The sequence below is a fragment of the Gossypium hirsutum genome, chromosome D12, assembly GCF_007990345.1.
Source record: "Gossypium hirsutum isolate 1008001.06 chromosome D12, Gossypium_hirsutum_v2.1, whole genome shotgun sequence".
NCBI classification, from domain to species: domain Eukaryota; kingdom Viridiplantae; phylum Streptophyta; class Magnoliopsida; order Malvales; family Malvaceae; genus Gossypium; species Gossypium hirsutum.
Window position 1 is genome coordinate 58049044 of NC_053448.1, and position 27790 is coordinate 58076833.

Sequence of the window (27790 nt, forward strand, 5' to 3'; positions counted from 1 at the left end):
TGCCAGCAGCTACACAAGGTTAAATTGCTGCTGCTGATTGCTAATAGTATAGAAAGAACCAGAACATAAAATCTAATGGTGAACCAGTGAAGGTGCGACTAGGAAGCAAAATGCCCTTCGTCTACTTTTGCACATAAAAGGCAACCTAAGACACTCCATTAAAATAATGGATCATGCATCACAGCCCCACAGCTTTATTTAAAGCTATCAATTAAAGGACCAATCTAAGCTGGCAACGCATCTTTTCAAGCATGTGACCCTTAAGGAAATAGAATCACCTGACAACATGATTGCTTATGAAATCTCGCCATCTAACCTATTCTCAACAATTTGTAGATTAGGATAGTGGTCCTTGGTCCTCCACTCAACCAAACCTTTCTGCAACCATCACAAGTTATAGTTGGATCCCATACTTAAATGAAGAAACCCTCATAGCAAACCCACCTTAGACTGCAGCTCATGCAAACTAATGTACCATCAGTTTATCACAAAGCATACCATTTCCTACATAAATCCTAGTTCTGCAAACTTTATTGCTATTGGCATCAGTTGAGTTCAGATTGATGTAAGATGAATTAGATACAACACCGGAAATTGATGGAAATCAATAATCAGTTAGCTTTGAGCCCATAAGTCATTGCCAAGACGGTTGATAACAGTGACCCTACAGATCACTAAGGTTCTTTAGAACTCAATGCTATAAAATTATAAAGATGGGTTGGGAAGAGGGACTTTCATATACATATCAAGAACTATGTGCTCTCATAGAATTCAAGGATTACGTGCAAACATCAACCCCCCTTTCCCTAATGAGAGACAACTCAAGATAGTATTCAACCATAATTAATGCCAGCTTACAACCACTGGCTGCTGCCACAAAACGATACCCTAGTTTCATTTTGATTTCATCTTTCGCTATCAATGATACTGTCCTTAATAGAATCAGAAATTCCCTCATCCACAACCTGTTCTTGGCATCTTTAGTCATTGGGTAATTTGGTCTCTCAGAAGGCATTTTGCATGCTATCCTAATAACAATTAACATAAACACCTCTCCTCTCCTCTCATTTCACCAACTCTATAAGATTAATAGATAGAAAACTATAAAAACACAAAATTGGCAATAAGAAAGCAATAAATATTATATTACAGAAATTAATCTTAAAAATTTAGAGACATTTAAAAGACAGAACTTTAGCATAAAGAACTGAAAGGACCAATGAAAAATTTCTTGGAACAAATAGCTCAAAAACATGGAGGAAGATATAGAAATTTATAATACAAAATTAAACCAAACACAAGAATATTAATATGAGAATACATAAGTACCACACACCAATCAAATTCTCTAAGAAAGAGTGTTACCATTAGTTCCAAAGGTTCCATAGAAACAAACCAAAAAGAACAAAAAATTGAAAACACAATATCCTCCGCCGGATCAAAGCCTGGTTCCCCCAAAAAGAAAACAACAAGCAAGGAAAACAAACGTTAATAAGCTTTCTCACTTAGCAACCATCCTGGCAATGAATTCCTCGTAACGGATCTTCCCATCTGGCCCGACATCCACTTCCCTGATCCACTCATCGAACTCCGAGGGCTCCAGCTTCTCTCCGATGCTAGTCAGTATATGTCTCAGATCTGCAACGGAGACAAAGCCAGTATTGTCCTTATCCAGAACCTTGAAAGCATCGCGTAGCTGCCTATCGAAGGGCTCAGGTTTCATATGCTTGGACATGAGATCTAAAAAGCGAGGGAAGTCAAAGGGCGCCGTGAGCTTCTCTTCAGCGATAATAGCTTTGAGTTGGGCTTGGGTGGGGTTACCGCCGAGAGACCTCATTAGGATCCCTAGCTCCGATGGAGCGATCTTGCCGTCACCGTCGGTGTCGAAGAGAGTGAAAGCCTCCTTCATTGATGAGACTTGCTCGTCGCTTAGATCCTTGCCCATTTTGTGTACGGTTTTGGAGTTGTGACGGAAGCAAACAGAGAAAACTCGAAGAAAGGAAATAATGAGTTGAAGTAGATTTGAAATGAGAGGACTGAAGATCGGACGGTTAAATGTTGTGTCTTGTAAGAAAAGCGACGTCGTTTCCTGAGTTATGAGGGAGGGGGGAAGGTGTCATTTGTCTTGTCCCATCTATTAGTGGAGATCCATTGGGAATTGAAAATGGGTCCACACCATTTCATTTTAATCACAATTCTAAATGATGAAACATGGAATCAATTTCATCTCTATTTTTAATCCTATCTTCTTTCCTACATCTGTTCAACAGCTTGTTTTAAACTTTCTCATCCCTACCCGTTTTATCATTTATATTTTAAAGACAATTTAAAAAAACTTACAAAATTTAGGGAGCGCCTCCATCAGTTGGCGAATATATTCTTTGTAAATTCTCAAAACAAATATTTATTTGGTATCCATTTGGCTACCTTGCATTGCATCTACTAATATACTTAATTGAATACATCCTTTAAATTATCGGAAGGGTTCAATTCACCATTGGTCGTCCTCGTAAACTTCAACCCTTATATTTTAGCATCGTTAATGCACTGGTATGTTGTTGGTGATTAGGCTCTTAGACGTGGTGACAGATCTTTTTGAATGCGACTATTCATCAAGCTTTTTTTTTGTTGTTGTTGTAGTTTTCTTTTTATGTCCGCATTTTACGTTTGACTAATCTATCCTATAGTCTCTAAATAAAATTTTACTTCCAAAAAAGATTATTTCATTACATTTTTAATTGATTTTAGAAAAAATAATTATAATTTATTTTCAAAATTCAATTATTTGTCCGGCTCGATATATTAGATGTATGAACGTTTTTACTTGAGCAAAAACTTTTATTGACCATTATTAGTTGGCAAATACAGAGATTTTAGGCTTTGAGACTCACAATGTGCTGTTATATACGTGAATCTCCGAAGTCTTACCATATGCGATTTTCACATGTGGGTCTAAGTCCAGTTTGTTAGTTTTAGTCTAGATTGTACTAGTCCATAGACTATTTGTGCTTGTAATTGTTCGTTTCTACTTTGTGATTACTATGACAGTCCATGCTGTAATAATTTAATACTTGTGATCACTCGAATATATATTTGTATTTATATTGTACTTGTTTTTTCATATTAAATAATAAATACAGACTTAATTTTATAAATTCTAAATAAATTAAATATATGTAGAAGACAAATTTGGGGGGGGGGATTCGGGGGATGTTAAGGCCCAAATGATAGAGAAGTTGAGGGTGGCCCAAGGAACCACCCCTTTGTTTTGGGTTTCCTTCTACTAAATAATTACCAAAGCATTTTAACTTAATTCCATCTTATTCTTGCTCACTATCAATGACCATGGCAATTTTAAGGGTTTGCCAAGCTATAAATACATAAATTTTTCAAGTTACAACTTTTGACTTGTGAAAAATAATATTTGAACTACTTTTTTTTTAACAAAATAACAGTAATGCGATAATAAATATAGTAATATATTATTAAATGATATTAATTAAATGATTAATATCTGACTTGAATAAATTTTCTTCCAACAGAATCTCTGTAAAAAAATTACACTTCATTACAATATTTGAACTACTTTTATCATCTAACCTATTTAAAATAGACCGTTTATATTTTTAAACTTATTTTGGTTATTGTTTTGTTGCTTTTGATTTTAGAGTATTATTAGTTTCTTATTTTGTGCAATTCCAGGTATTGATTGTATTTAATATCAAATATATTTTTAATTATTTATTTTAATTTAAAAATAATAACTGACCATATTAATTTTTTGAAAATGACTTAATTTTTTATTTTTATTTTTTTAAAATATTTTAAAAACTTTTTTTAATTATTAAAACAATATACAATGAATTATTAATTTAAAACGCTGTTTTAGAATTATTTTTTTGGAAAGAAAATTTATAGAAAACATTTTTCTTAAATTTGATATTGAAAAAATTAAAAATATTTATTAAAAGTTATGATGTAAAATGAAAAACATGTTTTAAATTTGATTTTATAAAAAAAAGTGTTTATAGAAAAACTAATTAAAAATGATTCATTAAAAAAATAAAATGAAAAAAACAATGAAAGCATTTTTTAGTTTGACTTTGTAAAATAATTAATGGTGGATACTACCTAATTTTAAAAATTAAAAGTGTGCAAAGCATTGAGAGTTTGAAAATATTAAAAATTGTAAATAACCTTAACCATTTAATTATAAAATTTAAAAATTATAAATAGCATTAATGTGAAAATATTAAAGAAAACACTTGAAGGGTGAAAATAAAAATTATTAATGGTTTAATTATAAATTTTAAAATTTATAAAAAAATTAATTTTTTTTTACTTTTTAATTTTTTTCCAGTCAGATTTTAAAAAAAAATTCAACTAATGTCGTAAATATGTCAAGCAGCACCTAAAATTAATGTAGCAAATAATTCATTTTCATAATTAATTTATTCCTCACTTCATTTTTTTAATTAATTAATTTTTAAATAATATTTTTATATAAAAACCTTTAAAACATATTTTTTTTATAAAACTTCTAAATTATTTTCATTTTATTAAAGATTAAATATTTATTTTTACAAAATAAAAAGTTAAAATTAAATTGTATATTACATTCATAAAATTTTCAAATACCTCGTATTGATTTTCGATTTTCCCATCAACACTAACTTTTAAAGAGTGTTTTGGATTTTCCGGTGTCATTTTTTCCACGTCGCTTCAAGGTGTGATTAAGGAAAGTCACATCTTTCTTTATATTTTCCAAAAGATAAAATCTCCAACTCTCAACTCTTCCATTTACTTGCCCGTCATTAGGGGCGATGTTTATGGCTATTATTACACTAATAATGCCTTCATACTTTTTCTAATTTATTTTTTAAAAACAAATATGTGGGATATTTTACCAATGGCCAACTGAGACATAAAAATATAAAGGTATTTATGAATAAATTACAAAGTGCAGTAATTCAATCAGATTCATCAACTAAATCCAAATTCATCCAACTTTTTCTTTCCTGTAGAAAAAACAAGTCTTTGGTCTCCACGACATTTGACTAAATTAGTAGCGGTAGTTATTAGATACCCATCAATCTCAAACACATGGACATTAAATCAATATTACCATATTTCAGCCTTGTTTTTATATTGTGTACCACTTTACACATTTAATTATTTGTCTTAACGTGGTTGGAATTTGATGGGTTCAATTGGATCAGAAAACAATTAGTGTATTAGCTAGAAGAGAGAGATTAAATTAATTAATTTATAAATTAATACAAGCTGATTAAATTTGATTAAAGATTTTGATCAAAATAAAAAATTTTAATAATTTATTTAATTAAATGGAACCAATTCATGAATTTAAAATTGACAATTTAGTCCATCCAACTATAAAAATATTGCTAGATAATATACTTTTGTTCCAAATACGCGTATAGTTGCTTTCTTATGTTTACTGGAAAATTGCGAACAAGCCCTTTAAAGCGTATTTATTTGCCATTAAATTTGGGTACAACTCCAACGCCAACTCTCTTTCCACGAATTTTGATCACTTTTCTTTTTCCTAATCAATGGAAACGACAATGGTGCGGAGATATTTGAAAACTCCACCACCACTTAATGGAATGGCGTGGTTTTCTTTGTCATACGTCATCATGACCAAATGGTTTTTATTTGGGTTTTATCTACAATTTTCTTTGGCTTGATACTTGAATTTGTATTTTGTCACCTAGATGTGTATCACTTCGCTAACTTTGATAGTATATATTGATATGAAATTAATAACCAATTTATTGGTGACACATACTAGTCTTTTAGTATGCCACATAATAGATATGAATTAAAAAAAATTAAAAATATATAAATTAATAAAAATATATTTTTAAATGAATTGGACAAAAAATTATACTTTTTTATTAATTTATTAATTTTAATTTTTTTAATTTATGCTTATCACATGGTATGTTGAGAAATTACTACGTGTTATCATTAGATTGACTATTAATGTCATGTCAACATAAGCTAATGATATTTGTGTGAATGTACCAACTTGGGTGACAGAATATAAGTTAAGTACCAACTAGGTACTAAAAAAAAGTTTAGGTATCAACTAAGTAAAAAAAAGAAAGTTCAGGTACCAACTAAGTACTTTTAGACAAGTTTAGGGGCAAACTACATCTTAACCCTTTTTAAAGTTGAAAACAAGGCCTAGTCATTTAAATTTCAATGGTTAAAATATGCCATAAGTCTCTGTAGTCTTTGTAAATTTAAAATTTAGTTCATGTGCTTTTATTTTTAAGATTTTAGTTCCTCAATTTTTTAGATTTCAAAATTAAAGTCCAATTGTTAACATTGTTAAGATTATTTTGTTAAATTTATATTTATTATAATGTCATTGTTTTAGTTACATTACTACCAAGTGAGTTTTTTTTCAACTTCAAAACGTCAACCAATAAATTTAACACAAAAAAAAATAGTGCTAACAATTGCACTTGAATCTTGAAATCTAGAAAGTAGAGAGATTAAATTTCTAGAAATAAAAGTATAAGAACTAAATTTTAAATCTGTGAAAAGTGTAGGGACCTATGGCATATTTTAACCAATTTTATTTTTTCTGCAATTCCCTAAGTTATGATTCAAATTTTAAATTGGTTTAGAGCTTCAAAATATTAATATCATATTAATCAAATCCTATAATTAGTCTAACTATTAGTTTAAGTGTTAATCGTCGATAAACATATTTAAAACATATAAGTCAAATTGCAAATACATTTATATTTACAACATGTTCTACATTATATTTGAATTTGTACATTTAACATCTAACCAAACCACTAAACAAACAAAAAATAATTTATTGGTACATATTACTTTTTTTAAAGAGATTGATATAATAAAACTTGGAAAATTAAAAAAAATTAGTTTAAAAAAGTCCGGTGTAATTATTATTATTTTATTGTTTCCTCTTGTATATACAAATAAAATTCTTTGGTTTAACGAGATTTATTAGTTTATCAACAAATATTGAACATAGTAACAAAGCATATTATACTCTTGAAATAATAAATACTACAAATTTCATGCATCAACTACAAGTTAAAGTCGAAGTCCCGTGACTCTATTTCTTTTATATGCATATTAAAACAAAAACAAACACTGAATTATCAAATAAAGACATGGTCATTCATTACCTGCATATTAATAGATGAATTATTAATGTATTATACCTTAAACATTATTATTATATATTTTATACCCTACAACCATCGTACACCTAACACATGAACCCCACTAAAACCCTATATATGTACCCTAAAAAGATTAAGAAAAGCGGCTCTTCCCATCTTTTTTTCATCTCCTCCTTCAAAAGAAAACTCCTTTTAATACTCTAATCACTCTATCAATAATTTTCGTATTGTGAACCCATCATCTCTTCCATCCTCCATTTATCTTTGGAGGAAACTATTGAACTGTGAAGTTAAGATGGTGCGGACAGCCAGGTGTCGGCATTGCAACACAACATTTAAACAAAGTTGTAATCAGAGATCTGCAATTCCGACAAAAGAATCCCCATGATGGACCCTTTTCTTTTCCCCTCTACCAAAGGAAACATTAGCAGCAGTAAGTAATTAGTGATAAAAAAGAGAAGCACGTATTCAACTGTTGACATGATTAGCTTCGAGAGGGTAATTAATTATAATTTACGAGAATCCAAAGATTAAGGAATAATATTCCTCCTCCTTATAAAATTACTACAAATAAAATGATGTTGGGTCATTTCCACTTGTTGCTTTACTGAAACAAGTAGGGAGAAAATTATGATATAAAATTCAATTTTTCATTTTTAAAATATTAATAGCATATCAATCAAGTTATTCGACAGTTTAGCCATTAGTTTAGATGGTATATTTAAATAAACATATATGTACCTATTACATGAACAATTTAGATATGATGTGCTTAATAAATAAATAGCCCTTTTAAATGCTATTGATACTTTTTTTTATTTAACACAACAGATACAAATTGTCCATGCAATAAATGTACATGTATTTATAAATTAATCAATATATTTTAAGTATACTCTAAATCAAATTCTAAAGTGCTTAACACTTAAATTGACTGTTGGACCAACGAAAGGACTTGATTGATGCAAAAATAATACTTGACTCATTTAAAATTTAGAGACCATTTTAGACATGTTCGTGAAATTAATCCCTTTAAAATAATAATAAAAAATTAAATTTAAAGTCGGTAGTGTACAACTTGGGTGGGGGGTAGTTTGGTATTCCTTGTAGGCTCTGATTTCTATAAATAGTCAAAGGCCCATGTGAGGGATGGCTTGTTTTGTTAGGCTCCCTACCCCAATTCCCATTGACCTCCACAACAGTTCTTTATATTTCATGCTGCACAACTGCTATTTAATATAATAATACATAGTTTGAAATTTTAGCCATCTAAAGGAATATCTGTTCCCAAAACAGATCTCTAATTAATAAATTCCTTGGACTTGGTTCTGATTTCTCTAATTTTTTTAAGAATATCGCTTCTCTTACTCGCATCGAATAGAACATGCTGAGGCAAACTTTTTTCATGTAAAACCTACTTGATTTAAATCGGAAGAATTGTACGGTTTTATGAAAGCATGTGTATATGGCTCGAATCCGTAGTCAATCCTATTTCCGATAGGAGCAGTTGACAATTGAATCCAACTTTTTCCATTATTTTCGTATCCGTAATACTGCGAAAGGAAAGCCTGGCTCCAAGTTGTTCAAGAATAGTGGCGTTGTTGAGTTTCTCAATCCTTTGACTTAGGATTAATCAGTTCTATTTCTTGATGGGGGCAGGGAAGGGATATAACTCAGCGGTAGAGTGTCACCTTGACGTGGTGGAAGTCATCAGTTCGAGCCTGATTATCCCTAAACCCAATGTGAGTTTTTCTATTTTGCCTTGCCCCCCGCTGTCCTATTCCTGGTAAAAAATATAGTGAAATCACCTTTTCTATTCTTTCCTCAGACCCTGTTAGTAATAAGGATGTTCATTTCTTAAAATATCCCATATACGTAGGCGGCAACAGGGGAAGGGGCCAGATTTATCCCGACGGGAACAAAAGTAACAATGCTGTTTATAATGCTACGACAGCAGATATAGTAAGCAAAATCATACGAAAAGAAAAAGGGGGTACGAAATAACTGTAGGGTGGATCTCGAAAGATATGAAAGATCTCTCTCCAAGCCGTACATACGACTTTCATCGAATATGATTTTCCACAGAATTCTATATGTATATATGAGATCGAGTATGAAATTCTGTTTACTCACTTTAAATTGAGTATTCGTTTCCCTCCCTTTCCTGCTAAGATTGGAAATCCTGTATTTTACATATCCATACGATTGAGTCATTGAGTTTCCAAAATAGTGTAAAAAGAACTGCTTCGAATCATTGCTATTTGACCCGGACCTGTTCTAAAAGAGTCGAGGCAAAAACAGATCTCTAATTAATAAATTCCTTGGATTCATTGTAAATTACTTGCAAAATTCAACCTAAACCATATATCTATAACAATGTTATTGACAGTTTTCATGTTATAAAATTTAATATATATTTGTTGCCATTGTAACTTTATCTAGAGAGATGTTAATATCAAAATTTCAACATATAGCTTTAATTTTATTGACAATAAATATTATCATTGTCAACGACAGATTTTGGGATTGAGTTTTGGTAGAATTTAGTAAATTTTTCAATAAATTTAAGAGTTTAGTGAAATTTTTTTAGAGTAAACTATAAAAATAGTCACACATTTATGTTTGAATTGTTATCTTTTAGTCACTTACGTTATCGTTTTGTTACGAAATGGTTACTTTACCATTAAGCTCCATTACCTCCCTAACGACGGTCCTACGTGGCAGTCCAAATTAAATTTATTTAATTAAAAACATATTTTTATCCTAGCTACTGGACATCTAATTTGGTATTTAAAACTTATTTGGACTACCACGTAGGAATGTCGTTAGGAAGGTAACGGTAGAGTGGCCACTTTGTAACAAAATGATAATTTAAGTGACAAAAATGTAACATTTCAAACATAAGTGACTAAAATGTAATCTGAGGCAAACAAAAGTGACTGTTTTTGTAGTTTATCCATTTTTTAAATATTGAGGGTTTAATTGTAATTTTTGTGAGATTAACAAATTTTTTTAAAAAAATTAAGAGAATTTAATTATTTTTTAAAAAAATTAAAAAGTATAATTAGAATGTTTAAAAAATTAAAAAGAAAAATCAAAATTTTGAAGGGGGTTACTCGAAATATTAGGGTTGAAATAAAATGCAGCCGTAATTTTCAATTATTTTTATACAAAGAAATTCAATTTAAAAATACGCTTGAAATACAAATTTGTTGGTCTACATTGTCGTCCTCTCCTCTTTCTTTCACTAACTCAAATGAAGTTTTATCCATTTTGGAAAACACTAATTTCTCCATTCATATAAAGTCCAAACCCATATGCAAATAAGTCAATGTACGGTCAACTCATCCATTTACATTTTAGTTAAATTCTGCTATTAGTCCTTGTACTTTATGAAAGTTGTAATTTACTCATCTTTAGTTCATGCCCTTTTTAAGTTTTAAAATTTTAGTCCTCACCAAACAATAATTGTTAAATTAATTCAGTTAAGTTTTACTATTTCTAAATTTTGATGCAATAAACATATTATCATATGTGTAATATCATGTTAGCTTGTTATTTTCACATATTACTCACTAAAAATTTAGTTAATGGATTAACGATTGTCATTTGCGTCAATATTGAAATTTAAAAATTTGAAAAGTATAAAAACTTAGAATGATCTAATTAGAAAATATGAACTAAATCTATAACTGTACGTTTAGATATGACTAGAAATTGAATTTAACTAAATGAATTTAATTGTTATTGTTCGGGTTAGGACTGTATTTTCAAATTTTCAGGTCCGAAACGTACAGTGACTAAAATGAACCAATTCGAAAAATATAGAGATTAAAATTGATCAAATTAGAATATAAGGACTAATCCACAACTTCCACAAACTACAAGGATTAATACCAGAATTAAACAATTACATCTCCACTTGCTTTGCTTAAAACTTTTCTGAACCCCAAAGTCACAAACAGATCTACCACCAAACTGTTTTCACAGCCAAGAAACTTCACCATCATCACAATTCACAGCGCAATTTCTTGATAATCAGACCTTAAATCAAAACTAAACTACTAAACAAAGAAAAAAAAAAGGATCTAGCGATGGAAAATTGTTTCCGATGGTCACAGTCATGATAGCTAGCTGTCATCTTTCATCATCGCCCATATTTCTTTATCAACTATTCAACTCCCTTATTAAATTTGGAATGGGAACATGTTGAGTTGCTCCAAAAGTCGCTATTAATTGTGCATTTTCTGTTTCAACTTTGGCATGCACTCATCTCTACACTTACTCCGCTTTTCTTGCCTTTGTGTCTTTTCTTAATTACCCCCTCTCTTCTCACATTCTTCTTCTTGACTTTCATTAACTACTGGACTTACTACGAACATGGCTTCTTTTCTTTGATCTTATTTTTCAATCCTGGAAGATTTAAGCTGAGGGAAAAGATGGGTGTCTCTCAGTTTCGGTTCTTTCTTGTTCTTTTCTTCGTATTCTACGTTCCAAAGTGGGTTCATGGGAACACGGAGCTTAGAGCTTTAATGGAGCTGAAGGCTTCTTTAGACCCAACAAACAAGGTGCTGGAGTCATGGAGGAGTGACGGTGACCCTTGCAGTGGTTCTTTTATGGGTGTGGCTTGTAATGAGCACCGTAAGGTGGCTAACATCTCGTTGCAGGGAAAGGGTCTTTCTGGTAAACTCTCGCCTGCTATTGCGGGATTCAAGTGTCTTTCTGGTTTGTACTTGCATTACAATTCATTATCTGGAAAGATACCACAAGAACTTTCACAACTTCAGGAATTAACTGATCTTTATCTTAATGTTAACAATCTGTCTGGTAGCATCCCTTCTCAGATTGGAAACATGGCTGGTCTACAAGGTTAGTTCATCATCTGCTTTAACATTCCATATACCTTTCAACTGTACTTCAAGTTCCTATTCAAGAACCAACCTAGTTTAAGGTGTAGGAGATATCTTTCCGTTTCCGGGACCCTACACTTCACATTCCGCCAAACAAATCACATGGTTTACGATATTTTCTGTTGTTTGCCCTATTTGATATTAGCTACCTCGACAATATCAGAAAGGTTGAATTCTTATGCTACCAAATTGTTTGCTTTCCTTTTGTAGTTTTTTACTGGGTTGTTAAGAAATTTTTAATCTTTACTCTTTGTTTGATATCAATTATCGTCCAAGTTGAGACATTCAAACAGGAAACTTGTTTGCCTTTGTAGTTCTGCAGTTGTGTTGCAACCAGCTGACAGGGAATATACCTACACAGATTGGGTCTTTGAAGCAACTAAATGTTGTTGCTTTGCAATATAATAGACTAGATGGTAAAATTCCACCCAGCTTAGGGAACTTGAGAATGTTGAAAAGACTTGATTTGAGCTTCAATAGCCTCTTTGATGCAATCCCTCCAACGTTAGCTGATATCCCAGAACTGGAAATTCTAGATGTCCGAAACAATACTCTATCCGGACTTGTTCCTTCAGGTAACGATGTTTCTCTTGGATTAAGTACTGTTTTTTTGTGTTGACTTGAGACTGATTTGTAATCTGTAATGGATGGTAACCAAGGTTTGAAGAGCTTAAATGAAGGGTTCCAAGGTGACAACAATCCGGGTCTATGTGGAACCGGTTTTCCATTGTTGAGACGTTGCGGTCCTTTTGATGGTGTGAACATCAACCAGGTTGAACCATTCCGGCCACATTTAAATAACACTGCTCCAGAGCCAGGGGTTAACTCTCACCCATCAAATGTCCAGGGACATTGCAACCACACTCATTGCTCACGCCCATCGAGATTCCCAGAAATGCCTGTTATTTCAGGGGTTACTACGATGGTTTTCATTTTTACCGTTGCCGGACTTTTTGCAGTTATTCACTACCGTAGGCAGAAACAGAAGATTGGAAATACATCTGGTTCTTCCGAAGAGAGCTTTAGCATTGATCAGAAGAAGGAAATTCTCAGGAATGGAAGTGTTTCACCACTCATAACACTTGAATATTCATATGGATGGGATCCATTAGGCGATGGCTGGAATGGCATTGGATTTTCCCAGGAGCATTTGAATAAGTTCAGGTTCAACTTAGAAGAAGTTGAGTCCGCAACTCGATGCTTTTCCGAGTCGAATTTACTGGGAAAGACAAACTTTTCGGCTGTCTACAAAGGGGTTCTAAAAGACCGTTCTATTGTAGCCATTAGAAGCATAAACGTAACTAGCTGCAAGTCCGAGGAAGCAGAGTTTGTTAAGGGATTGTACTTGTTAACCTCCTTGAGACACGAAAACCTTGTCAGGCTACGAGGTTTTTGTTTCTCAAGGGGCAGAGGCGAATGTTTTCTCATTTATGACTTTGCTTCCAAGGGAAACCTATCCAAATACCTCGATCTAGAAGATGGAAGTGAACCTGTTCTTGACTGGTCGACAAGGATTTCCATCATCAATGGCACTGCAAAAGGTCAGTTTCAGATCAGGCTTATGCTGTGCATAAAATATCAATAAACCACCATATTTTTGAATGGTTTCTCTTATTTTGCTCGAATAGGTGTGGAATATTTGCACAAAAGTGAAGCAAACAAACCACCCATAGTCCACCGCAACATATCTGTGGAGAAAGTTCTCATCGACCAACAATTCAACCCATTGATTGCTGACTCTGGTCTCCATAAGATTTTTGCCGATGACATTGTCTATTCAACTCTGAAAGTGAGTGCAGCCATGGGTTATCTAGCACCGGAGTACATTATGACAGGACGTTTTACGGAGAAGACCGACGTGTTTGCATTTGGGGTGATCATTCTCCAAATCCTGTCTGGTAAACTACTACTCACAAGCTCAATGAGGTCGGGGGCGGAAACTAGCAAGTTCGAAGATTTTGTCGATAAAAATCTCAGGGGAGAGTTTTCTGAATCCATGGCAGCTAAGCTGGGGAAAATTGCACTTAATTGCACCAATGAAGAACCTAATGACAGACCAAGCATGGAAACAATTATTAAAGAGCTAAATGATTACAGTGTCAGTTCTTGATGGGGCATTATCTTTTACCCCAACTTGAGAAACTGATGATGATGATGGTGGGATCAAAGAGATCGCTGAAACTTGATTTTTGTTGGTGGTTGTAGATCTTTTTGTCAAGTACTATGATGGTTTGAAGTATAAAAAGATGACAATATCGTGTAAAGTGGAGTTGCAGATAGGAGTTTCCTCACTGATGACTAGCAAACAAAAGTAGTACGGAGAGATATTGGGAGAAATAACTTTCTAATCATACAATTTGATACATAGATTTTAATTCGTACCTCCACAAGCATTGAGCCAGCAAAACGAGCCAAGCTAGTTGACATTAAGGTTAATAGCATGTCTCTTGGAGAACATCATCCCCTTATTGCTTTTATTTTCTTTAGTGAGGAGAAAACAAGTTAGCGGTTGTAAAATAAGTTTTAACAAGTTGTACGATCGGTCTATGCAACAGCAGTATGTTGTTGATCTTGAAACCATTCTGCAGGCCACCAATCTGGTCTAATTGCCATAACCTTTATATCTTCTTGCCCCTGTATCGTCAATGTGTCTTTGAATGCATTGTCAAGCCGCAAGACACCCATTCCACGAAAGCCAAGTGCAGTGGTTACACTCCCTAGCTTCTTACCAGAGGCAGTGTTGATCACCTCTGAACCAGGGGTAACTTTCCCCTCCACCTCTGAAAAAACAAAATGTATCAGTTGTGTTGTTGTAAGATAATTATCTTCATTGAAGCCCGACGGAGGTAGACTACCTTTTCCGTTATTATCGAGAAATTTTAAAGGAAGCAAACGCTTGCGAATAACCCCCCTATGGTGTGTACGAGCTATAAGTTCTTGCCCCACATAGCACCCTTTATCGAAACTGATTGCGTTTAGACCTGCGAAATTGTATTCAAGTGGAATCGCTTCCCCTAAACAACAAAACGATGTCAAAACTGAGACCAGATAGATGAAACATCTTATAATAAATTGAAGAAACAAAAATAAGATGAATAGCCATAAAGCAAAAACAGCACCTTTGGGAATTTCAGTTGAGCCCTCAGCAATTCCCTTCTCTAATCTCCACATAAGGTAATTCTCCTCATCTGTTTCTTTATCCGACTCAACTAATGGCGCTGCAACAGACAAAAAAAAAAGGAAATTGCTCTAAGGCTTTAAGCAATAGGTGAGTTGCATGACTTATTAAGAAACAATGCCATCCTAAATCGATTATTATCTCGAAGCCATGGCTTGTATTTAAAACGTAAATTAAGAATGAATTTCAGCCGCAACAAAAGATCGGTGAACTCACGCATTGTACCAGACGGAAAAATCCCCCTAAAACCTAGACAACCTAATCTGGGATCCTTAAACCATTGCCATCCAACATCACTGCTATGTGAAGCTGACATGTCAGCACGATCAACACCACCACCCCAACCAACGGAATCCGCCTCTGGTTCCTCGACAGTAGGGGTTTTTCCAGAAAGGTCACGCCCGTACCTCTGCCAGCAACTGAAGTCTTCTGCCACATTATCAATATCTACTTTAGACCTCAACCGGTATCTGCAACAGCAAAAGCAGGAACAGTCATTAATTGAAATTCTAATGTTAGCATTACTATAAAAGACAAGCACGTTTCTCTAGCTGGTAGTACTATAGTCATGCCATGAAGATACAATAACATTTTCAGATATATCTCTTTAACAAATCATTTTTGAAAGAAACAACAGCGCCGTAAGAATTCCATACTGATTATGAATTTAACAAATAATAATACTTTGAGGAATCGCTAAGACATGCAGAATAATAAGTTATCTGATAAAGCTAAAAACACAGAAAAATTGACCATGAAACTTAACCGAGAGATCCTATGAAATTCAAATGCAGAAGATAAACAACAGAAATTTATCCTTCTGAAAATCAACATTTAAAAAATTCAGGAAAATAAAAACTAAAAATACCCACTTCTTAAGAGTCGCCAACAACTCATCCGAGATCGAGTTATCAACATCAGCTAAAATCTCCACCGACCCACCAGACCCATTACCTGGACCCGACCCAGTCCTGTCCAGCTTCTCCTCCGGCCGTGGCGGCCTATATAAGAACAAGTCATACAAAAACCTTCCTTGAGGCGTCAAAAGAGCTGCATACATAGGAGGAACTACAACAGAGGCCACGTTCGGCGTAGGAATGGGGGAGTTCTCTTCACGTGGGGGTTCACCGAACCTCCGTACATCGTTTGATAAAAGACCCTGAAGGAATTTGATGGTGTCGGGTCCTGAAAACCGGATTACAGAGCGGGATTTTAAGTGAGAGCATAGTGGACCAGCGTTTTGGAGGCTGTGAAGGCAACGATGGTGGGAGAGAAGAGAGGACCTGAAACGGTGCATTTCGGAGTCGTTTTGGACTGGAGATTTGAATTGTTTCTGTGAGGGTTTAAAGGAAGAAATGCAGGGGTTTAGAAGTGTTCGTCGTGGGCAACTTGGATGGTGGACACGTGGGCAGTCGGTCGAGTTTTTGATACGTGGCACACTTACACGCTAACGTTGTTGTTCGGAGGAAGAAAAGACACCAGATGTTCGATGAAATTCTTGAATGAGATTGGATTTGTTAGAATTCTGAAGAGGAACATGGGCTTTGGGTTTATATTTGCATATATTGAGCAGTTGACATGGCAATGTGTCAGGTCTTTGTACCATTTACCACTCCAGTCCCTGGGGCTTAGGCTTCCTGCCTAATCTCCTGCCTAATCTTTTCTTTTTGGGCAATGCGGCTTCCTGCCAAATCTATTTTTGTTCGATAACATTTTTTTTAATTAAAAAAAAGATGTTGGGCCTTTAATTCTCAGCCTACTTTTAGTTTAATTGAATGTAAAATATGTGTATTTAGAAATAACATATAATAAATAATAAAATATATAGTTTAAAATTAATTAATAATAACACATAAAATATGTATGGTGTTAAAATGAAAAAAATAGATTAAATTGTGATTAAAATAAAATTTAAACTCATAAATACATCAAGTTAAGAATACAAAATAAGTACAATTATTTATCGTGGTGTTGTCATCAATTTTGAGTTCAAATCCCATCATGTTGCTGTCACCAACGTAATTATCATGGGTTCAAATCTCATCATATATATATTTTTATTGTTTTTGTTTTTAATTTAAAAGACTAGAATACTTCTGAATAATATAACTTATTTTTTAAAATATTATTTTTATAATTTTTCTAACCGAGTTGGTGCCCGATTGACTCTTCACACCAACTCAATTAAATTTTTTATTAATAGTACAGATTTCGTAAATGAGAAAAAAAAAGAATCATTATTATAAAATATTATATTTAAAAACTATGAAAATTTATCAAAATTTGATATAATTTCTAAACAAATCATAATAAATTAGAAAATAATAAGTGTTTAAACATACTCAAATCACAACCTCCAATTTTCTGGAATAATAAGAATGTTAATTAAACTGATATTCAGTGGACCATAATAATTGATCATTAGCCCTTATAAAAACAATTTATTAAAATGGATTAGATACAATAACTTGTTTGGGTGTTGGGGATGTGTTGTTTGTATGAAATCCACAGTTTTGAGATATGTAAAATTGGCATTTGATCATTCTTTAATATTTAATAGGGTTCCATCGTTAAAACAAATAAGTAGTGTTTGATGAATGAGGAAATGTGGATTTGCAAAAACTAATTAGGCTCGGCCGCCAAAAAGGATTAGCCTAATTCTTAAATGGTCCTAGTCAATTATAAACTTTTTCGCAGGTTTTTTTTTTTTTTTGCAACTTCTCCTCTTCTCTTGTTATGTGTCCACGTGTAGAATTTAATTTTAAATATTTTTATATTTACCTATTAATGTTTTATTTAGAAATTGCAAAATTATTATATGATATCGCGACGTTAAACATATCATGTCGTGATGAAAAATGATCTATAATGTCATAGTGAGACAAGGAATTCCCTCATGTCACGACGTCCACCTTATAATTTTAATACTTTACAATTCAGTCTTGGGTAAGCTTTAGAGCTTTCATAAGTTCGTATTAGACTCGAGAATGATTAACTATTGTATTATTTGCTTATAACACATGTTTTTGCATGTCTAATGACATGAAATAATATTTAAATTGATCGTAGTTGCTCCAACAATGAATGTGACACCTTATAACTCAGACTCAACAATTGTGTTGGGTATAAGGCATTACACAATACAAATTTAAAGGTTAAAAAAAATGAAAATTTAAATAAAAAGCTAAAATAATTTTTTTCATAAAGTCGAAAGACTAAATAGATCATTATACTTTGTTTAAATCCTATAATCAACCACTTACGTAAAATCATAAAATGTTAATTGACTTTATACCTAGTGAAAAGATATAACTAAAGTTTTGTTTCATTTTGTAATGAAAATTTTACCAAAATATGTAATCATGGTGTTGGGGAGACATTAGAATTTGGATCACCCCCTTTACCTAATTTAAGATATTTGGTTGTCCTCATCTTTTAGGACTTGAATCCAAGTCCGTACAATTAAAGATGTTTGTGAGAACAATTAATTGGTATGGGTTGACCAAATGCAGGAAAAACGACCATGTAATTATCACCCGCACTATCTCTATCTAATTTATTGCTTCTACTTACTAAGAATAATCCAACTTCAACCCACTTGTTTTGCCAAAAAATTGCACTTCAACCTCATTTTATAGGTTAATCATGTGATAGTAGGAAAAGCAAAATCAAGTCTCTATATTTTAAAAATATAACAATTACCTTAAAAAAAACATTTTAAATTAATCATTTTTTAAAGTAAGAAAATAAATGGTTTTCATTTTATGTTTTATGTTAAAAAATAAGTAGTTAAGCGAGCAATGATGTGGGAATGCGTAACGGTTGGCGTCAAGACAGAGGCCGCAGCTTTTTAATGTGGGGTGGCGTCGACTGAACCTATTTGTCGTGGCCGTAGCGTCTCTATCATACGGATGAAGAAATAAAATATGTTTGCTGTTTGAGTTTTGACTTTGGTTTTACACCATCTCTGTTTATTTATATTCAAATTGAACAAATTTTCAAACCAAAAAACAAAAACAAGATAAACATGAACAATTCGGGACGAGACAATAAATAATAATTATTGAAACATGGCTGATTCTTTTATAACTTCAAATATCCGGTTCACATACAATTTTGATTTTTTCTCAATATACCTTAACTAAAATATTTGGGTTAATATACAAATGTATTATATTTACTGAATCTTTTTTTTTTTTAAACCTAGTTGGTACTAAACTCTACAGCCGTAAGTCAATTTGGTGTTTTTTTTTTAGTACATGACTAATATTACTAAAATATGCTGACATATGTTTTCATACTATTGGTCGTTAATTTTATATTATCATATTTTAATGGTGTTAGTTAGATCATTTCTTCACATGTACATGTAGTAGCATTCAAGTAATGCCATTTGATTTCACCTGTTTCAGCCTGTGATTTATAAATTGCTTCGGCATAAAATAAGAAGCGGTCTCTCCATCGCATAAATGGTTGGGAGTTCACATTCTCGTCATCTTTGGTAAAATCAAGCCTGCCACCTAGAAATTCATAATCTGCTCTACCGTAGTTCTTAGCGGATAACTCCAATTTAGGTTTAATAGTATATCCTAATAGGGGGCGACCATACTTGTTCAATTCATTTTCTTTCAACTTGGATGCCATGAGGTGGGACTTGGAAAGTTTTAATAGAAGCAGTAGGGATGCAATGCATTGTATGTCCCATAATAGGTCCCATTCTTCTACCCTTTCCGGGGAGTCTATGACTATTCATAGTTATTACTTTGACACCAAAGAAGAGTTCGACCCAATGCTTTATTTTTGTCCTAGTTGATCCTGATTTGACATTAGAAGTATATTGATTTTTCACAAATAACCGAATACTTTTGTCTGTAACTACTACATGTTTGATTCCATCCATAAATCTATTTTCTTCCCTATGAGTTCGAGTCTCAATAAGAATGCTAGTTCTTACTGTTCATATGTTATGATATGAATATACCACACCAATTCGTTATGTATAGATGATGAGATTTCATCGATACAAAGCCAATCCCAATAGACTTATTGGAGGGTCCCATTGGCGTGCATTCAGTAGGAATTGAACCTACGAATTCGTCAATTATGAGTTGGGCGCTTTAACCATTCAGGCACGGATGCTTAGCGGGGATCCTCATACATGATGAATAACTAAATTCCAATTGAAATAAAATCTTTAGGATAAATCAATGCAATTTAGGAGGAATCAATGAAAGGACATCAATGCTACCTAAAAGAAATACCAAATTAATTCACAGTTGTCAAGTTTAGTTACAGGTCAAAAAAAATTAAATGTTTAAATACCTTTATATATATTATCCCAAAAGATTTATATATTTATCTAGTTGAAAATTAATTTTCGTGACTTCAAATGTATAGTTTGCGTGAAGCCACGATGTGAGGAAATAAAAGATAAAAAATATATTTATCTTTGAAACCAAAATGGTAAATATTCTTTTATAGCATTGGTTAATGGTTTTTTTTTTGTTAAATTAGGGTTTAGGTAAAAATTTGATAATATGATATTGTGAAATTATGTCATGTCATCATTTGAAAACTATATATAAGAAAAAAAAGAAATATATATTTTTAAAATTTTCAGATGATAATGTGACATAACATCATAAATTTACGTCATCACACCTTAATATAAATCAAATTCATATATCGAAGTGGACAAAAAAGATACATGTATCAAAGTGAATTTAATTATCAAGTTCAAAAGTAAAAAAATTATATTAACCCTTATGTTTTTTGGTAACTTCTTTTAAAAATCTTATATAAACTATTAAAAGACATAGATACTTTGTTCACCATAAATATTCTTATGTCCAATGATATAAATTTAAAAGAGAGTAAACATACTCAGACCAAAATAAAAATTTCTGCTGACACTATGAAAACATGTTACCTTATTTTATTTATTAAAAATTTGTTTAGCTTCTATAAAGCTTGTAAATATTGAGTTGTAAATGTTGCGGAAGCGACGATAATATTAATAACAATATTATCAGAAATATTTAGATAATTATTATGCCAACAATTATACTAAGAAAATTCCCAGTTAAATTGGAGGGGTCACAAATGGTCCCGCTTAAAACCCAACAACTAGACAGAACTCACTTAGATATTTATAGCAATAATAACTAAATAAATATAACCAACATAAAGCTATTAAATAAAAGCAAACAAATAAGAAATAAAATACCAGAGTTTTAACGAGGTTCGGCCAATTTAGCTTACGTCCTCGGACACTACCAAATTAATATTTCTTCTAGAAATATTACAAAGGAGAAGATTTTGGGGTAATACAACCAAAGGGGGAGGGGTTCTATATATAACAAACCAAACCCCCTCCATTTCTATCTTTTCCTAATGTGGGATATTGCCAATATTCAACAGTAAAATCAATAGAATAACAACTATTCATTAAGATAAATTAAAATAAAATATGTGCTTAAATTTTCACCGCCTTACGTAAGAAAACAAAAACGACCATTTACGTATTAGAGGTTTGCATGGATTGGGTCGTGCTCAACTAAAAATTTAGGCCCGTTTGTTAGGCTCGAGTCCGGCCCAAAAAATAGGTTTAAAATTTTACTCAAGCTTGACCGGATAAAAATGTTAAAACTTGGGCCTGACCCAGTCCGCCCATATTAATTTTTATATAATTTTAAAATATATAAAATACAAAAAAAATATTTTTGTACTGATTTTTTTTTGTTAAGTGAATTAAAAAGTTGCTTTATATATAGACTTTTTTTTTATATATACTTACCTTGTATCACATTCATTTTTTAAAACGCATGTTTAGATGTATATTTTTTAAATTAAAAACCCTATTATTGAAAGGTGAATATTTGGTACATTAATAGTGTATTTTTTTATTTTATATGTAATTTTAAAAACTGTCATGTGTTTTTTAGTATTTGATTATATTCGAATGGGACATTTGTCAACCTCTTCATTCTACCTGTGGAGTCTAAAAACTCAATTAACAGTGGACCAAATAATTTTTAAAAAATATACATGACAATTTTTTAAAACTATTTGTAGAATAAAAAAAAAGAAACACTTCCAATATACTAAATACTAACTGTAAACCACTAATACTGCAAAACATCTTAAAAGGTATTTATTTCAGGAAATGCAATCCCAATGAAGTGTTGGAGTTGGATTTGTATATGTTGAATATTAGTGCATTTTTTAAAGTATAAATTGATAATATTGTTAAATATTTATGAAAATGGAATGAAATAATTTTTTTTATAAAATTATAAAAAATCGAAGTTGGTATTGCACCTTAAATCAAAATTTATATATACTTAAATTTTTAAAAAATGAATAAATAGTATAAAATAGATTGAAGAGTTAAATCATCCGTAAAATGATGAAACTAATCCGTTGTTATCCGAAATCAACAAATTAAAAAATGATAAATTAGTAGAAGCCATGAAAAAAGAATGGTAGCAAATATTTTAGAGAATTTGTGAGCTAACATGATATTAAGTATTGATACGAAATACTATGCCATAGGTTGAACACTGTTTCGATTTGAAGACGAATAATATTTGATTAATTCGATATTCTTGATTTTATGAAAGACTGCCTTCAAAGAGAAGAAAACAATATTCGTTACCAGCAGGCATTATCTGATTAAACTAATTCATATCCCGTTTTTGACCTGGGAAATGCTTATTCTAAACCTAGTTTAATGGCTTAAAATAATCAGTGAAACTCAAGCAAATCACCAATGATCGTTGAATTTCTTTCTTTTCTTTTTAATGGAACCCAACTCCGACCCTAACCCATCATTATTTCCACATCAGGGCTGAGTTGCATTTTTTTTTGGGTGGGTGGTGGCAAACAAACCGCCGAAAAAGTCAAAACGCGCATGGATTGGACTCACTGAGTCAAATTTAAGAGGTGCCGGAACTGAGCCTAGCCAGCCAGTCAGCCGCAGGGGATTAATACGGTACGGCGGTCTTTGGCTCATACGGACGGACGGAAATAACGTTATACGGAAACCCATTTTCAGTTTGACTTTTCCCTTCATCTTCTTCTGGATGTTTCGTTTGGACCCCCCTCCCCCTCCCCAGCCATTCCTTTTCACCTTCTAAATTAAACCCACTTGAAGAAGATATTTAATATATTTTATTGGATCCGACGATTATGCAGTCATTCTTTTTTATTAAATTAAAATATAAATTATTAATTATATATTTATATTTATATTTTTAAATATATGTTATCTTTTTTACAATTTTAAATCAAATGAAAAATACGTAAAATTACACTCGTGACTCAATAAACATGTAATTTTTAAAAAAAAATAATTTATTAGATATACACTTTAATTAACATTTCTTAGAAAAGCATTAGCATGAATGTCAAAATTGCATATAAAATATAAAAGTGGGTTGATTGCTAGAAGCATAAATAATGGCATTAAAGATTCAAAGTTTAGTTATAGTAAATATTGAGAAGAGGGAGTTGGGCAAGTTGATTAAAGCCAAACAGGCTAGCATTAGCTTAAAAGTTTAGGATAAATTCCCCCAACTTAATTAGATGTGTAATTATATCTTAATTAGCAAGTTGGAGAGCACAAGTAAGCCCTTATCTTTTCGTTGTAATTAGGGTGGAACATCATGGGTATTTTAAGAAATTATTTAACGAACTTGACATTTGAAATATCCTATTAAAAACCAGGTTTTTCCATATCAGTCATTGGGGAAAAAAACACATTAATACTAATCCACAGAAATCCTAATCCGCCACACGTTGGATTCGTCAGGGCCACATTGTCAACGCCCCTCCCAACACAACAAAATCCAATCAGTTTCCCATTACTTTAATTTTTTAAAAATTTTTGTCTGCAATATAAGGCAGCCCACACCACCAAACTTTTCATTTCAGCTTGTCAAACAAGAAAAGCACAACTTCAATACGCTAACAGGAGAGAAAACGAAATACAAACAGAAAAAAAATGAAGCTAGTTTGGTCTCCGGAGACAGCATCCAAGGCTTATATCGATACTGTTAAATATGTAAGCATTAATCAAATTGTTTTTTTTGGGGTTTTTTAAAATTCATTTGATTGATGTTGGGTTTTTTTTTTTTGTTATTGGGTTTGTAGTGTGAACTTCATCATGAATCTGGTGTAGCAGAGCTTGTTTCAGCCATGGCAGCCGGCTGGAACGCGAGATTCATTGTGGAGACATGGTCACAGGGTGGCGCTACCGCGACAAGCGTTGGCCTGGCCGTTGCTAGCAGCCATACAAATGGAAGACATGTATCTATAGTCCCCGACGAAAGATCAAGATTAGAATACGTCGAGGCCTTAGAAGAAGCCGGTATGTCACCGCCCGAAGTCATCGTCGGGGAACCTGAGGAAGCAATGAATCGGTTAAACGGCATAGATTTCATGGTGGTGGATAGTCAGCGAAGGGACTTTTCCAGGGTATTAAGGCTAGCGAAACTGAGTAACCGAGGGGCAGTTCTTATATGCAAGAACGCTAGTTCCAAAAATGGTTCCAGTTTCAAATGGAGAAGCGTGATCGATGATGGTTCACGACGGCTTGTCCGTTCTGTGTTTCTTCCGGTAGGGAAAGGCTTGGACATCGCACATATAGCCACCAGTGGGGGAAATTCAGGTTCAGGCAAAGTCCAAAGGCGGTGGATCAAACATGTTGATCGTCAATCTGGGGAAGAACATGTCATACGAAAATAGAACAATCTTGTATTTCTAGAAGAAAAAAGAAGAAGAAGAAGAAAAGCATAATTTGTATATGTATATTTGTTTCAACTTTCTTGATCTTGACTATTGACTTTTATAAGAATTTGAACCTGAAAATTGTTTAGAACAAGTTTCCAAATACAATCACCTGCTTTGATGGAGATTTTGTAGCATATTTTCTATTTTAAACAATCTGTTTACCAATTTCCTTTTCTTTTTGATAATATGATTTTGTGAGAATTGAAGAATCACAACCTTGTTTCCTGTAAGAACCAGTTTAATCTACACATATTATCCACGACTGATTTGATGTACCACAGCAGCGTATGTTGGTTATAATTACAACAAGAGAGTATAACCGCAAACAAGTTTTAACAAGAAATAAGGACAAAACACTCCTTTAAGCTCCCTTAACTGTCTACTTCATGACTGATTTGATGTTCAGACACCTTTAACGAAGGCTTTCTTGTCTGAAAGGGCCTTGTTTGTTTTCGAGGTAATTTTGCTTCTCCTTCCTACTGCAGCCCATGTAAGAGAATGGAAGCACAAATAAACAGTAATCTAGATCCAATCACAAATATCATTGAAAAAAAGAGGGGAGAAACCACCCTCATATGGTTGTCTCCAAAACAACACGGAATCACAAAGCAGCCAAAGCAGGTGGCAGTGTCCACTTGTAAATGTGAACAACTCTTACATCTTTGCAATTTTCTTCTTTTTTCTGATCTTTTGTTTACTGCGGCAGCATCAAAGATTTCATGTTTGGTTCAAGTAAAGAGGACAATGATGAAGATGGTTATGTCGCCAAATATTAAAAGATCAGCTACATATCATACAATCGCAAACAAAAGATCATGTCTCAGTAAACAAGATATGTTGAATTGCATCTTTATTGCAAACTGTCGAGACACTGAACATTACACAGTATGTTGCAACATTTAATAGCAACACTCAGAGTGATGTTAGGACAACCTGACAATTTTGCCTTGTAATTATTTTTATTGCTTAATATCTATTTGTTATTCTCTTGTACTATACACAAATTTTCACTTTGATATTTAAAAAAAAATTAATTATTCTTAAACTATAAAAGTAAGTGTATTTTACAATAGGAAAAAAGAACACCATCACCTTATCGATAAATTGAAGCAAGTGCGTTTTCCTATATAACTTTAGGCTTCGAAACTCCCTGTATCCCCTTTTCTCTTGCCTCTTTTTGCTGTCTTGGCCTCTCTATGAGCGGCCGCTCAGCTGTCGAGCCGACGCCGCTCATATCTCCAACCACGGTTGCTCATATCAACTTACTAATTCAAGCGTTGAAGGCATTATGAGTCAAATTACCAATACATACCAAAACCATCAAATTAGGCCATAAATTATAAGACACACCTAGGTAAATGCTATAAACTATATACATACAAAACGAGCATAAACTTAGTCTGAGTCGAGTCATTGAGTCTCGAATGCTTTCAACTTTAATCTACTGAACTTGTACGCATCCTATACACATAAATAAATAAATTGTACGCTGAGTAATGTATACTCAGTGATGATACCATAATCTGAAAAACAATAAAACTATGAAATCAAGCTTAGTAACATGTTTAGAAATCATCTTATTACATAATAATGAGCAAACTATCAAAGCTATAAATCAGGTAAGTTTTCATGTCAACCGACTTGTAATCACCCTTGGGACATTCATTTAATACATTTGATTGTCCAGTATATCAACGCACCCTCAAAGTATTAGCACATCATTTTGCATAATCCATCCTTCATGTTTACTCCTTAACCATTAACCATTACATTACACGTATATTTAATTATCAGCACAACCCTTATTAATTGACTCAGATTTGAGGATGGATACATGGATCAATCCACCAACACACCATTATACGCACCAAAGTGCTAGTCAGGTATAAATGCACCTATTCCGCCAACCACACCAAAATACGCTCGTACCCCTAAGGTATTTGAGCTAGTGATACATTTTTTACTCCCAGAATATTAGAGAACCATCACAATATAATATGCACCCAACGTTAGATATCTCACCTATTAAAACAGACCCTATGGTATACCAATTGTACTCGTAACTCTATCCGATATTGTTGATAGGACATTTTCCTTCACCATATATAATAAAGTCATATTCACATTCAACCATATAACATAAATAACCTTTTGATATCATTATTACCATGAATACACAATTGGGCATAAACCAAATCATTTTCGCTGTATACAGAGCATCACAATGCAATCTCTTATATACATATTTCAAGCATTTTTTGATCGTATCAATAGTCAAGTACATACGTACCTTGAATCATGTTTGACAGAAATATTGTTCGATTAGATTACCTTGAACCAAAGTATAAATTGAAGTGAAATTATAAGTGCGCAACTTAACCTTCCAATTACCAATTAAAAAATAAATCTTTTTTAATATAATTAATCATATAAATACTTTATTTCAACAAAAACTAATATATTCATTTAAACTCAACATCGTAGAATTCATTTCAATAATAATATCAATCAAATTAAATTCGTCATGCTACTTTATATTCTACTTAAAGCATAGCGTATTTACCTTTCCATCACATTCATCTAAAATCATCACATTCACCTAGCAATTATATTTTCTATTAATCTATCACCATTTAACTATTAATATTTAACTTTTCACATTCAAATCCATCAAAGTACAACTACCCCTTTTTATTAACTACTTAGTAATTAGATTAAAG

The 27790-nt window shown here is 32.5% G+C and overlaps 4 protein-coding genes across 4 annotated transcripts; 2 read left to right on the top strand and 2 right to left on the bottom strand.

Moving 5' to 3' along the window:
• Nucleotides 1-1254: 1254 nt before the first annotated feature.
• On the bottom strand, nt 1255-2264 carry LOC107946953 (probable calcium-binding protein CML13). The gene has a single exon (XM_016881463.2). It carries the CDS (start codon nt 1943-1945, stop codon nt 1502-1504), a length of 444 nt encoding a protein of 147 aa, XP_016736952.2. The 5' UTR covers nt 1946-2264; the 3' UTR covers nt 1255-1501.
• An 8894-nt stretch (nt 2265-11158) lies between these two features.
• LOC121224324 (probable LRR receptor-like serine/threonine-protein kinase At5g45780) lies at nt 11159-14715 on the top strand. Its single transcript, XM_041107405.1, has 4 exons — nt 11159-12059; nt 12415-12675; nt 12760-13641; nt 13729-14715. Exons 1-4 carry the CDS (start codon nt 11630-11632, stop codon nt 14208-14210), a joined length of 2055 nt encoding a protein of 684 aa, XP_040963339.1. The 5' UTR covers nt 11159-11629; the 3' UTR covers nt 14211-14715.
• Nucleotides 14428-16967, bottom strand: LOC121224325 (putative transferase At4g12130, mitochondrial). Its single transcript, XM_041107406.1, has 5 exons — nt 16151-16967; nt 15495-15748; nt 15220-15318; nt 14956-15114; nt 14428-14880 (listed from the first exon to the last, which is right to left on the bottom strand). Exons 1-5 carry the CDS (start codon nt 16573-16575, stop codon nt 14645-14647), a joined length of 1173 nt encoding a protein of 390 aa, XP_040963340.1. The 5' UTR covers nt 16576-16967; the 3' UTR covers nt 14428-14644.
• A 7057-nt stretch (nt 16968-24024) lies between these two features.
• Nucleotides 24025-25192, top strand: LOC121224326 (uncharacterized). Its single transcript, XM_041107407.1, has 2 exons — nt 24025-24342; nt 24432-25192. Exons 1-2 carry the CDS (start codon nt 24283-24285, stop codon nt 25023-25025), a joined length of 654 nt encoding a protein of 217 aa, XP_040963341.1. The 5' UTR covers nt 24025-24282; the 3' UTR covers nt 25026-25192.
• Nucleotides 25193-27790: the final 2598 nt, after the last annotated feature.